Consider the following 14,594-nt stretch of genomic DNA (forward strand, 5'->3'; position numbering starts at 1 on the left):
CTCCATGGTGCAGGACACCAGAGTGTACAGAGGAATTGAAATTGGAAGTGATCACTATTTAGTCTTGAGCAGGATAAAATTGAATTTCATATTGAAAAGAATAACATGTAAGAAAGTTTTAAAGCGAATCAAAGTTGAGCAGCAATCAGATGTGAACTGTAGACTAAAATACGCAAAGATTATTGAAGAAAAAATTAAAGAGTTTGAGAACAGGAATCAAACCTTGAAGAAAACCCTAATTGATTCAGCTAGAGAGGCATGTGGTGAAGTTGTCTGCAAGGATAGAAAAATTAGAACTCCCTGGTGGACACAGGAAGTTAAAGAGGCAGTGAAGGAAAAGAAGAAAGCATATCAAACGTTCCTGGCAAATAAGTCAGCTTTTACTCTTACAGAATACAGAGACAAATGTAAGAAAGCTAAACAGTGTGTAAAACTAGCTAAACAAAAGTCATGGGAGGACTTTGGCAAGAATATAGAAAATAAATATCAAGAAGGTGGCAAAATATTCTGGAGGTTGAAGCTTAGGAATGGAGGAAAGAGTGCTGTAAAAGGAAATAGAGATTATAAAGGTGACATGAAAATGGAAGAAAAAGATATCCTTGAAGTATGGGGTAATTACTTTGAAAAACTGCAAAATGAAACAAGCAGTGATGACAGCACAGTGGTAAAAAACACTGACCATGCATGTAGTCAGGAATACATATCCATACTTGAAGTAGAAAAAGCCATCCAAGGCTTAAAATGTGGAAAGGCAGCAGGAGTAGATGATATTCGACCAGAAATGCTGAAGTATGGTGGTATAAAAGTTTTACAGGGGCTGCACTGTATAGTTCAGAAAGCCTGGACAATGCGTGAATTCCTGATGATTGGAGTAGAGCTCTCATAGTACCCATATATAAAAAGGGAAATAAAACTGAATGTGAGAATTACAGAGGTATTTCACTACTGAGTGTTCCTGGCAAGATCTATGCAAGTATACTTGAGAAACGGTTGAGAAGAATTGTGGAAGAAAAGCTTGGTGAAGAACAAGCCGGATTCAGGCCAAATAGAGGCTGTCAGGATCAGATCTTCACTTTACGACAAATAGTCGAGAAAACATGGGAATATAACAAAGATCTGTATTTAAGTTTTGTCGATTTGGAAAAGGCATATGACAAGGTGCCAAGAGAGAAGCTATTGAATACGCTGCAGTTATGTGGTGTGAATGGGGCATTATATCAAGCAATACTTTGTTTTTATTTGAGTTGTAAGTCAGCAGTTAGAATTGGAGGAAGTACAGGAAGATGGTTAAATGTTAAATCTGGTGTGAGACAAGGATGTACATTATCCCCTCTGTTATTCATTATCTATATGGATCACATTATGAAGGAAAGTGGTATTAAACATGATATCAGAATTGGAGATGTTAGTGTCAGCTCTTTGCTTTATGCGGATGATGTTATACTTCTGAATAAATCCGCAACAAGTTTGCAAGATTCCCTGACTAAATTGAATAGCTGTTGTAATAGATATGGTATGAAGGTCAGCAATAAAAAGACAAAGACAATGAAAATAGGCAGAATCATTGAAAATGTCAACTGTGTTGTGAATGGAGAACCTGTGGAACAAGTAAAACATTTCAGCTACTTAGGCACGATTTTTACTGGTATGGTGGGAAGTCAACTGAATAAATTCATATGGAATAAGAGAGAAATTAGTCGGAACACTAAATTAGCTGTATACACTGTTCAAACCAGTTTTAACTTATGGATCTGAGAGCTGGGTCAGAAGTAAAACACTTGACCAAAGACTAGAGAGCGCAGATATGAGAGTCCTGAGAAAGATTATAGGCGTGAACGGATGGCATCAATGGCAATATCATATTAAAAACGAGGATATTAGGAAAGAACTTGACATTGTCAGCATCCAGGAATACGTTAGCAGAGCTAATCTCAGGTGGTATGGTCACTTAAACAGAATGGGCGAAGAAAGATTAGCAAAACAAGTGTTCTCTGCCAGGTTGGCAGCAAAACAACCCAGAGGAAGACCAAGGTATAGGTGGATTGATACGGTACAAAGTATCTTAGACAATAGAAATATAAGATCTGATAATGTTGGAGTCTTGACAAGTAACAGACTGATTTAACAAACTAGAAGTGAACTGTAGACTTAAATACACAAACATCATTCAAGAAAAAATTAAACGGTTTGAAAACAAGAACCAAACCTTGAAGATCCAGTGGCAAATCCTGAAGAAAACATTGATTAATTGAGCCAGAGAAGCGCATGGTGATGTTGTCTGCAAGGACAGAAAAAAAGCATACTGCTTTTGCATTCCGAAATATAAGATCTAATAATACTGGATTCAGTATAGAAGTAATTTTAGTCTCTTAAAACAAACATGTATAGCAGTTAATTCATAATTCAACTCCTTCATAATTCAAAAACACACAGAACAACATTTTCTTTCTCTTTATTTCTTCTACTGCTGTTGTCTTTTGAGAATCTCTTCCTCTCAATGTATTTCCTGAAGAGTATAATTTAGGGTTTTTCAAATTCAATAATGGGGTGGGGGGTTTAAAGCCTTCTGGTTGGATTGAAACCCAAAAAGACCTGGGTTTCATTTGCATCCAGGATGCAAAGACCCCTAATCAGAACTTTTTGAATGCAGGTGAGTTAGCTGGTCTCGTGCACAGGCAGCCAGGTTTTCTCTTTCAAACTTGGGTTTTACATGCTGCAAAGCAGGTAAACCAGCCAGAAGAACACATGTAATTTACTGACATAGCAGACAATGCATATAGGATTAACTGACCCATCATAAGCAGTAATCTGGTGTCTAAGATGCCAAGTTACTAGGCCATGAAAGCCATTGAGCATAATACAAAAAAGAAGAGGGGATGGAGTAAAAGTGTAGAATTAATTTGAAGTACTTTAAATATTAAGATTATATATATATATATATATATAATTTATGCTCAAACATTATAAAAGAGCACTTAAAAAAAAAACTGCTATTTCATATATATGCACCTCTTAAACATGCCTGACACAATGAAATAGCCTAAGTTTAATCACATAAAAGAAAATTGCAAAATGAGCATCTCACCTTCTGGTAGTTCTATAGTTCGAGCAAATCTCAAGGAACGACTTATTTGTTGCAAGAATTCCATTTTCTGCTGTTCAAATATATCTATGTAAAATAAATAAATAGCACATTATACACTAGTTAAGTAACTTGACCATTAATTACTGATTTCCGAGGTCTAATCAAAGAATTGAACAAAGCACATTCCTTATCCTGTAGATGCCTGTAGTCTACATCCATAATTATTCAAAATTGCTTTATTTTGTTTACACATTCACACTTTGTCAAATTTAAATTTTGCCCATGATAAGTAAGTTATTAATGTTGTTTAAATCTCTAGACAACTCTGCCACTGCCAGTCCCAAGCCTGGATGAGAAAGGAGGAGGATTGTATTTGTGGCTAGCAACCATAATATGGAAAAAATATATTGCTACAGAAACCTCAACCATTGTTGGAAAACCAACACAAAACCAAGAGGGAGAAGTACTGGGGGAAATGAAGCAAGCCAGTGAAAGCCCCATTGGGGAAGCTGATAGGCAGAAAACTCCAAGAAAAAAACCTATTTAGCCCAAAACTTTTAACCAAAATTGGATGCAGGAATATTAGGACTTTGTATGAAAGTGGAAAAGCTAACTTACTAACCAGAAAAATGGACAGATACAAAATAGAAATACCAGGTCTAAACGAGACAAGATGGAATGGTAGTGGAGAAATCCAACTAACAACAAACAAATATATTTTATATTTTGGAAACCAGAAAGAAGATGACATGCATAGCAAAGATGTAGCTTTCATGCTAACTTTCATGTAGCTTTCATGCTCTTCTAGCATCTGTTGATGCTAGAAGAGCACTAATTGAATGGAAACCAGTTTCTGAAAGAATCATCAAAGCTAGATTCAAAATTAAATACAGAAATGTGACTGTAATAAACATATATGGACCAACAAACAATGCAAAAATAGAAGAGAAAGAAGACTTCTATGACACGCTGCAAAAAGAAGTAGATGAAGTGAAATGTAAAGATATGCCTTTAATTATAGGTGACATGAATGCAAAAGTAGGAGATAGTAACGTAGGATATGAACGAATAATGGGAAAAGAAGGTTTAGGAAACTGTAATGAAAATGGGGAAATCCTAAAAGACTTTTGCACTTTCAATGATATGATAATAGGAGGAACTTTATTTAAACATAAAGACATCCATAAACAGACTTGGATATCACCTGATAAGAAATCCAAAAACCAAATAGACCATATTTTAATAAACAGACCTTGGAAAACCTCTTTGATAGATGTGGGAGTTTGGAGAGGTGCAGATGCCTTTACAGACCACTTATTATTGATTCCAAAAATAAAAATGAAACTAATAAAAATATTTAAAGGCAAGAACCAAAGAATTAAATACAATATATCCAAACTGAAAAACAAGGATACAAAAGACAAATATAAAGTAACATTAAGGAATAAATATGGAAGTCTTATAGAACAACATAAGGAAATAGACGTTGAAGAGAACTGGAAAAAAATAAAGAATATATTTAATAGTACCACCGAAGAAGTTCTGGAAAGGCAGAATGGGAATCACAAACAATGGATCTCTGAAAAAACCATTAAATTATGTGAAGAAAGGAAAACTTTATGGAATACACTTCTGCAAAGTACAGAAGTGCATTCCAAAGATAAATGAAAATATAGGCTTAAAAACGAACAAGTAAAAAAAAAGTGCAAGGAAAGATAGAAGAGTTTTCCTGGAGGAAATGTGTAAAGAGGCTGAAGAAGCAGCAAGTAATTTGACCCAAAGAGGTTGTTTGAGATAACAAGAAAGTTAGCTGGGAAGAGTTTTAAAAGAGAAGGGCCTGTAAAAAATAAACAAGGAAAGTTACTCAAAAATGAAGCAGACAGAAAAAAGATGGGTAGAACATTTCCAAGAAATTTTAAATGGAGAAATAGAAAACCTAGAACAAGAAATACCAGAAACACCAGAAGAAGAAATACTTAAAATAAACACAGGAACTATAACTAAACTAGAAATAACTCAGGCTGTAAAGAAAACAAAAAAAAAAAAACAATAAAGCAGCTGGGAGTGACAATATACAGGCTGAACTACTTAAAGCAGATATAAACACTACTGTTGAAATGCTACACCCGCTATTTAATCAAATATGGGAAAAGGAGGAATGGCCAGATGACTGGAATACAGGACTCATGGTGAAACTGTCAAAAAAGGGAGATATAACACTTTGTAAAAATTGGGGAGGGATTTCACTTCTAAATGTTGTAAGTAAAGTATTTACTAGAATATGGCTAGAAAGAATGAAGCAAGAAATTGAAACTAAAATGAGGGAAGAACAGGCTGGGTTCAGACCAAACAGATCTTGTATTGACCAGATAATAACATTAGGAATAATTGTTGAACAATCAATAGAGTGGCACAGTAGCCTATATTTGGGATTCATCGACTTCGAATGTGCATTTGATAGCATAGACAGAAAGACTATATGGAAGTTAATGAAGCACTATAGGATTCCTTAGAAAACCATTTGCAACAAACACACGAGTAAGACTCTCCCCAACCATCTTTCTGATTGTTATTGATGGGGTGATGAGGAAAACATCTGAAGAAAGAATTGGCATTCAATGGGGACAGTCAAATAAAATTAGTGACCTGGATTCTGCAGATGATATATGCCTTTTGGCACAAAAACATCAACACCTACAAAAGAAAATAGATAATTTATACCAGGAAGCAAATAAATGTGGATTGAAAATAAATCATAACAAGACTAAAGTAGTGAAGATAAACCCCAAACAAGAATTAGTCTTTGAAATACTAGGGAAAACACTGGAACAGGTAGATAACTTTATCTGCCTGGGATCAATGATTAGCACACAAGGAGGAACCAAACAGGACATACAAAATAGAATCCATACAGACTGCATTCAGTATGATGAAGAAAATTTGGGGGTCCAACGAAATAAAATTAAAAACCAAAATTAGGCTCTTCAACACTAATGTTAAACCATTTGGGGGTCCAACGAAATAAAATTAAAAACCAAAATTAGGCTCTTCAACACTAATGTTAAACCAGTTTTACTATATGGAGCTGAGACATGGTCATTAACAAAGGAAAACATAAATAAAATACAGGTTTACATAAACAAATGCTTGAGGAAGATACTAGCAATATACTGGCCAAATAAAATAACAAACATAGAACTTTGGGAGAGAACAGGTCAAACCAGCATCAGAAATGAGATCACTAAAAGAAAATGGAACTGGATAGGTCACACAATCAGGAACCCAGATAAAGAAATAGCAAAAACTCACTAGAATGGAATCCCCAAGGTAAGAGGAAAAGAGGCAGACCCAGGATAACATGGAGAAGAGAACTAGAAACAGAAGCAAGATGGCTGGGATGTTCCTGGAAAAAGATCAAAAAAGAAGCATTGAATAGAGTCAGATGGAAGTCAATGGTTGAGGCCCTATGCTCCACAGAGAGCGAAGAGGATAGGTAAGATAAGGTAAATCTCTAGGCATATAAGAGACTATTAAATTTTAATTCCTGAATTTAATCCGGGATCATTATATAATGATTCCATGAATTAAATCTTAAAATGCATGCTTTAGGACAATCTAACCAATCAGAGAAAGAGATTCAAAATCCTCAAAACACAAATTAGCACATTTTGGAAAGAAGGCTAAATAATCCTAGAATTCTTCTGGAAATCAAACAGGTCTTTTCTACCCCTTTATGTTCTAAAGTAATCGAAAACACTGTGTAACAGGGTTGTCCCACATCCATCCATTCATTCATTCATGTGGATGGATGGATCCATCCATATTCATTCTAATATGTCCATTTAAGATCAAGCAATTAATGCAGCTGGATTGCCATTTCTCTGCTGCATTCCCCCTCCCCCCAAGAGTATTTATGGCTGAAGATCTGTGTGTGTGCATGGAGCTGGTTTGTATTTTTTGAGGGATGAAAAACCCGAGTTTCCAGGAGAAAAAACTCTCCACCCCCATATGAGACTGGATAACTCACCATTTGATTGAAAACAACTGATAAAGGTTCCTCAAATCACAGCTTGGATTTGAACCTGGGTCTTTCCAACCAAAGGGCTCATCTATACCATCTATACCAACTGAGCTATGAAAGCTATAGTCTTGCATATGCAGTGATAATCATTTGCCACCTCAAGATTTGAACCTAAAGCTTACTGGTTACAAAGCAGAAATAATATCCACTTGGCCATGTAAACAAACATAAAAATCTCTTTAACAAGGAAAATTTTTATTGGTCTGTTTTCAGGAAATGAATTTTATGGGCAGTTAATGATTCAGTTGTAAATTACAACTGAATCATTAACTGCACATAAAATAAAATAAACCACAAGAATCTAATTTAATTGGCAAACATAAAGTTCATAAAAAGAGTAAAATTTTAAATCATTTTGGTTGATTGGTAGAGCCTCTGCTACTAATGGTTCACGCAAAAAGTTAAGCAAGTTTGAGCGTGGTTAGTAGTTGGAAGAGGAACAATCGTTCGATGCTGTTGGCACACACTTCCTCGATGAGTCTTTGGACTCCCTGAAGGTGTCACATAATAATAATTCCTGCTGATACATATTTGTCAGTGATGATTTAATAATAGTCACCATGTAAAGAAATTTACTTTAACATGCAGAGACAAACAAGTTGTTGTTCCTCTGTATCGAGCCTTGATAAGACCCCATCTGGACTACTGTGCCCAGTTATGGGCACCAGTATTTCTTCGTGATGGGGAGGAAGTGGAGAGAGTCCAGAGACGAGTAACCAAGATGATAGAAGGTCTATGGAATGAACCTTATGAGAATAGGTTGAAGATTTGTGGGTTGCAGAGATTGGACGATAGACGAAGCAGGGGTGATATGATTGAGACATTCAAATTACTGAAGGGTTTCTACAAGATTGATCCAGAAGATATTTTTGAAAATATGACTGGTGGTGGGAGGACTAGGGGCCATGCATGGAAGCTGGGCAAGAGCGTGGTTGACAAGGGTGTTAGAGCTAGGTTTTTTACTTGGAGAGTGGTGAATGAGTGGAATAAGCTTCCAGAGTCTGTTGTGGGTGCTACGACCGTGAATGAGTTCAAGGCAAGGTATGATAGATACTGTGTCAATGTCGAATAGTTGTTCTTGACATGATGTTAGGGCCTTCCTCGATGAGTCTGTTGACTCCTTGGAGTTGCCCGGAACAATAATAATAATAATAAAAAGAAAAGGAGTAAAAGAACTGAATGATATTCAGTGACAAATTGTTAGCCATTCTGTACTTTTACAATACCATGCTAATTTGAAGTATCCAAATTGTGTTGACAGAGTTATACAAACATCTATGCCACTGTGGAATTTGAATTCAGAGCTTGCAGAGACAATGTTAACTACTCAGCCAACAATAATGGATAAATAAAGGAAGCATTAAGAAATGACACTGACTTTATAGAATGCTATTGCCCTCAACACTGATGTTGAGAGTTTATTTTTCACTTGGTTAGACTATAATAAGTTTAGTTTAATCATTTATCGAAGTGTGAGCAAACAAAGTTTGCGCCTGAAAGTATCTTCAGGACTGGGGTAAGGTAGTGCAACACCAGGCAACTCTTTGCAAAGGTGGAGAAAGCTCTCATCACTCCTATCTCAGTATCTCCAGTAATGCTATGCATTAAGGCAAGGGCCACTACCCATACTGGTTTGACCTTTATTGAGGTCTTGTCAGTGGGAGCCAGGCCCCTGGTTGATTCAGCTAGAGAGGCATGTGGTGAAGTTGTCTGCAAGGATAGAAAAATCAGAACTCCATGGTGGATACAGGAAGTTAAAGAGGCAATGAAGGAAAAGAAGAAAGCATATCAAAAGTTCCTGCCAAATAACTCAGCTTGTGTTCTTGGAGAATACAGAGACAAATGTAAAAAAGCTAAACAGTGTGTAAAACTAGCTAAACAAAAGTCATGGGAGGACTTTGGCAAGAATATAGAAAATAAATATGAAGAAGGTGGCAAAATATTCTGGAGGTTGCTGAAGAAACTTAGGAATGAAGGAAAGAGTGTTGTAAAATGAGTTAGAGATGATAAAGGTGACATGAAAACGAAAGAAAAAGATATCCTTGAAGTATGGAGTAATTACTTTAAAAAACTGCTAAATGAAACAAACAGTGATGACAGCACAGTGGTAAAAAACACTGACCAGGCATGCAGTCAGGAATACACATCCCTCTCATTGCTTCTGCCTTTGTATCTCCACTACTGGGCCTGGCTCCCACTGATGAGACCTCAATAAAGGTCGAAACCGGTATGGGTAGTGGCCCTTGCCTTAATGCATAGCATTATACATATCCGCAAGGAGATGTGCTTTGCATTATGGGAGATACCGAGATAGGAGTGATGAGAGCTTTCTCCACCTTTGCAAAGAGTTGCCTGGTGTTGCACTACCTTACCCCAGTCCTGAAGATACTTTCAGGCGCAAATTTTGTTTGCTCACACTTGGATAAAGAATTAAACTAAACTTATTATACTCAACCTTGATGAATATGCAATAGTACATATAGCCATCATGAAGTAATATAAGGAATTACTAAAAAATCTCAGGAAATCTCACTCAACCAGAAACATATTTATTACAAAAAAACTTAACTCATTCACACTCATAGCATTCAAAACACACAATGACAAAACATTTCGCTCATTTACCACTTTCAATATAAAAAATCTACTCCTCACTCCTTTCTTCACTAAAAACCAATGTAACTCTTCCAGAGGGGGGGAGTCTTGCATAATAATATGGAAATTCTTCAAATAACAGGCCTCCAAAAAACAAGTTGTTGGTTTCACAGAAAGCAACAATAATTTCTTGGTATGTTTATTTTAATGTAAACACATTAAATTAAATTTTTTACACAGACATTAAAAAAAAAAAATAGTAAGTTATAGAAGTAAAGTGGATATTAGATCCAGCATTATTTCAAAGCCGAATGTAGAAACTATCAAAGTTTCGTAAAAATAAGTCGACCAGAAAGTTTGCAGGAATACAATCACAGGCATTCATGAGTTGCCTTAGCACAGACTTCTTAGAAATCATAAACACTGTCCAAGAAATAATGCTGGATCTAATATCCACTTTACTTACATAATTTTGCATCGCCAAATTGAAGCCTTTTGGCTCTTTATTTTAGTAAATACTTTACACATCAACTGAGAGTCAATTTTTTCATAAGTCTGCTTATGAAAAATATACCTCTCCAATAATTCAAGTTCCTTAGCAATGAATGAGAGTTTTTGCTCTCTTAAGGTTTCTGCCTGGTCTCTGAGGAGAACCAACCAGTTTGAAACAGCTATTAGGTCAGTGAAACCTTATCAAAATGAACTAACAGAAAGCAAATATATAGATGCTTGGGCAGCATTTATGCTTTCTAAGTAGTCCACACTAAGGCAACTCATGAATGCCAGTTAGTGTATTCCCATAAGCTCTCTGGTCAACTTATTTTTACAAAACTTTCATAGTTTCTACATTCGGCTTTGAAATAATGCTGGATCTAATATCCACTTTACTTATATAATTTTGCATCACCAAACTGAAGTCTTTTGGCTCTTTATTTTAGTAAAAAAAGTAAGTTTGTTTGTTTTTTTTGGTGGAGGGGTCCTCCCAATAGTAACCCTATCAAGAGGTAATTTATTTCCTACATACTCCATTGCATACAATGCACACATAACATATAGCATCCACATATAGCATAACACATACATGTTATGTGTAGCATCTAAATAGTTACAAGTAAAAAATTAAAAATATAATTTTAAATTACCATTTAAAATTATATTTTTGGATCAACATTTATATTTATATTTTTACATCTATATGTGCATATTCCTACATTAACATCCATATTTACATTTATATTTTTATATCTACATATATTTACACTATATAATTCAAACATTATCAGTAATTTATGTTATATTACAATGACTGGAAGTTGATCTTATTTGCAAAATTAAATAATTCTAAGTAATACTCTTGGATAAGTCTCTGTTTTAATAAATTTAGTTTAATCCTTTATCCAAGTGTGTGCAAACAAAGTTTGCACCTGAAAGTATCTTCAGGACTAGGGTAGAGTGGTACAACACTCTGTCAAAGTCTCTGTTTGGACACAGGCTATTTGTCTCCTGAAGTAATGATGTGTTACATTAGGGACATCCAGATTCAGTCCAGTAGCTGAGAGTCATAAAGTAAGTGTTTGACAGTCTGTTGAAGGTGTGGACAACAAATGCATGAAGGAAATTCTAGGATATGGAATCTGTGTAGTAGTAATTTTCCATGTCCCATTAGTAGTGTGATTAAACCTGGAAAGATGGCATGTTTTTTCAGCTGGCATCTGCTTCTGATACTTCACAAGAATTCTTGTGTTCTTGATCTGTTTTTAGATGCTTTCAATTCTTCTTCCCATAAGTTTAGACTTATTTCTTCTGCAACTGTTTTTATGGCAAATTTTGAGTACTTTTGGTAACTTGTTTCTGTTTGTTTATAGCTGCTTCTTTAGCCAGCTGATCTGCTCTCTCATTTCCTGCTACTCCAGTATGCAGCAAGCAGACTTGATTTTCCATCCCTTTACAGTGAAATTTCATAGCAGATTTCTTATCTCCTCTATTAACACTACATGGTTGTTCTAGTTTTTTTATGTCATATATAGTGTTTCTGTCACTGTAACTTGTTGCTGTCTTTTGATGAGAGGTATTGAATTCTAATTCCCAGAGATATAAGTGAATAAACTATAGCAAGTTGTTCTGCTTGGTTGATGGAACAAAGGGAATGCAGTCTGGACCAGCATTCTTGTGTAATGGACTTTCTGCAATATACAATGAAAGTAAACTGACGTTTGCTTCTGTTTAGCTCCCATCAGTGTATATATGGAATTAGTCATTGTCAGAGCTTTCCTTCATTTGCTATGGAAGTTCATAGCAATTTGGATCAATGTTGGCATTTCTGTTATGTCTTTCAACACAATTCTTGCATATTCAGGCAGATTGGTGTTAGACAAGCAATAACACAAGCTTCCTTGAAAGATATTGTCCTATAACCTTTAATTTATTTTTTTATTTTTTGGCTATAAGACATTGAATTCTGTTTTTATGTAGGTTTTCTTAGATTTTAGTGCATCTTCACAAGCAGGTGCAGCATAAGATATCAATGGTAGTATAGCTCTGGTATATATTGTTTTCAGCTCTTGTTGGCCTAACCCCCAGTTTATCCTTGCCAACTTCGCTAGGAGGTTTACTCTTTGTAAGCTTTTTGTCTGCAACACATGAGATGCACTTGTTGAAGTTAAATTTGTAGTCTATTGAGCTAGGTATTTTAGCTCACTGGCTACCTCTAGAACTTCCCCATTTAGGAAGACCACTGCAGGTTGTTTTGATTTTTTACAAGATGTGGAGCTATTGAAGGTCACTTTCTTCTCATGTGCCCACTTTGCAATTTTAAAGAGTTCTTCATTGGCCATTACTACTAACTGTAAGCCATCATCCCCCCCCCCCCCGAATCATTATCATCACATCATTAGTGAAAGCTATGACTTTTGTGTCAATAGTGAAAGGAACTCTTAATAACGAGTCATCCTGAATGGTCCAGAAACCTTCACAGCAAGAACCTTGCAGAGAGCCTCATTTGATTTCTTTCTTACAGTTCTAATAAATTCAGTTTAATCCTTTATCCAAGTGTAAGCAAACAAAGTTTGCGCCTGAAGTATCTTCAGGACTGAGGCAACTCGTAAAGGTGGACCAAGCTCTCATCACTACTTGTCTTAGTATCTCCCATAATGCAAAGCACATCTCCTTGCAGACATGTATTATGCTATGCATTAAGGAAGGGCCACTACCCAGACCGGTTTCGACCTTTATTGAGGTCTCGTCAGTGAGAGCCAGACCCAGAGGTGGTGATACTAAGGTGGAAGCAATGGAGAAGTCATATTTACCTAAATGAGTTGCAAAAAGGTGTCTCACCTTATTATTAAATTACTCTGGATTTAGAGAAAGATGTTAGAAGTTTATTTCCACTTGGTTACACTATAATCTTGGTTAGAAAGAAAAAAAAAAATTTCCAACATCTTTCTCGAAATCCAGAGTAATTTAATAATAAGGTAAGACACCTTTTGACAACTTGTATAGGTAAATATGACTTCTCCATTGCTTCCACCTTAGTATCACCACCTCTGGGTCTGGCTCCCACTGACGAGACCTCGATAAAGGTCAAAACCGGTCTGGGTAGTGGCCCTTCCCTTAATGCATAGCATTATACATGTCTACAAGGAGATGTGCTTTGCATTATGGAAGATACTAAGACAAGTCGTGATGAGAGTCCACCTTTACCATGAGTTGCCTCAGTCCTGCAGATACTTCAGGTGCAAACTTTGTTTGCTTACACTTAGATAAAGGATTAAACTAAATTTATTATAGTCTAACCAAGCGGGAAAAAACTTCCAACATCTTACAGTTGTAGTTTTCAATGTCATGGTTGCTCTTCTGTCCGTGAAATAATATTCTGTAAGGTAGAGTATGTTTTTTTGGACATTTGAAATCTCTTAATTGAGTAATTAAGGCTGGCTACATGCAGCATCAAAGGCATGTAGTGAGATCAATAGTGTCTTTTTTTGCTGTAGACTGTCTTGTTTTAGCCAATAGTCTACAGTGCTTGATTGAAGTCTAAATGCATACTGATTGCTGCTAAATTAGTCTCTTGAATGGACAAAGCACATTATTCTGTTTATCAGAAGTTTTTCTAGTACCTTATCAGTGACATTTATAAGACTAATCGGTCTGTGTTTACTAATGTCATCGAATGCTTCTTATCCTGGTTTGATTATTGGTATAATTTTAGAGCATCTCCATTATAAAGGAAATTGTCCTTTCTTGGGGCATTCATTGTAAATTTTGTTATAAATTCTGGGAATTCGAGAAATGTTCTTAGGAGTACTTCACTAGTTATCCCATCCTCTCCAAGGGGTTTTCTTGTATCCACTGATGTGGATACAAGAAATTGAATCAACACTAAGAAAAATCTTAGTGTTGATTCAATTTCATTTGATGTAAATAAATCATAATAATAAAAGACAGAGTGCCAAAATAAAAAAAAAATCATATATAAGAGTTAAACTCAAAAATGAAACAATCAACCAGTGATTCATTAACTCTATTATATGCAGGCTATTAAGCTGGTAGAGTGGTCTCCAAACACTGAAGTATCAAAAATATTCTCCTAGAGTTCCTTTATAGTGCTGGAAAATAGGATTTGAGCTTTCTTCTGACTTATTTTTGCATGTATCTTAAAAATGTAAAACTCATCAATGCACTATTCAAAATAAATCAAGATGCAGTTTACATGAAAGGTCAGAAGAAAGGCATTTCATCACCTATGATAAATCCATCAAGATATGATAATATAATCAATAAAAAGAAACAATCTGCCTATTTTTAATAATTAATGAATTTCATGTTTCAAAGTTA

At 35.5% G+C, this 14,594-nt stretch overlaps 1 protein-coding gene across 1 annotated transcript in view; it reads right to left on the reverse strand.

The window, feature by feature from the left end:
* Positions 1-12,595, reverse strand: part of LOC150095918 (E3 ubiquitin-protein ligase HACE1-like) — a 147,955-nt gene extending 135,360 nt beyond the window's left edge. The window contains exons 1-2 of the mRNA XM_090409566.1: positions 12,460-12,595; positions 3,086-3,169 (exon numbers count right to left, since the gene is read on the reverse strand). Coding sequence (XP_090265692.1) covers positions 3,086-3,169; positions 12,460-12,595 — 220 coding nt within the window. The remainder of the gene's footprint in view (positions 1-3,085; positions 3,170-12,459) is intronic.
* Positions 12,596-14,594: the final 1,999 nt, after the last annotated feature.

This window comes from Typopeltis vanoorti, chromosome 19 (assembly GCF_054136105.1).
Source record: "Typopeltis vanoorti isolate ZY-2024b chromosome 19, IOZ_Tvanoo_1.0, whole genome shotgun sequence".
Classification (NCBI taxonomy): Eukaryota; Metazoa; Arthropoda; class Arachnida; order Uropygi; family Thelyphonidae; genus Typopeltis; species Typopeltis vanoorti.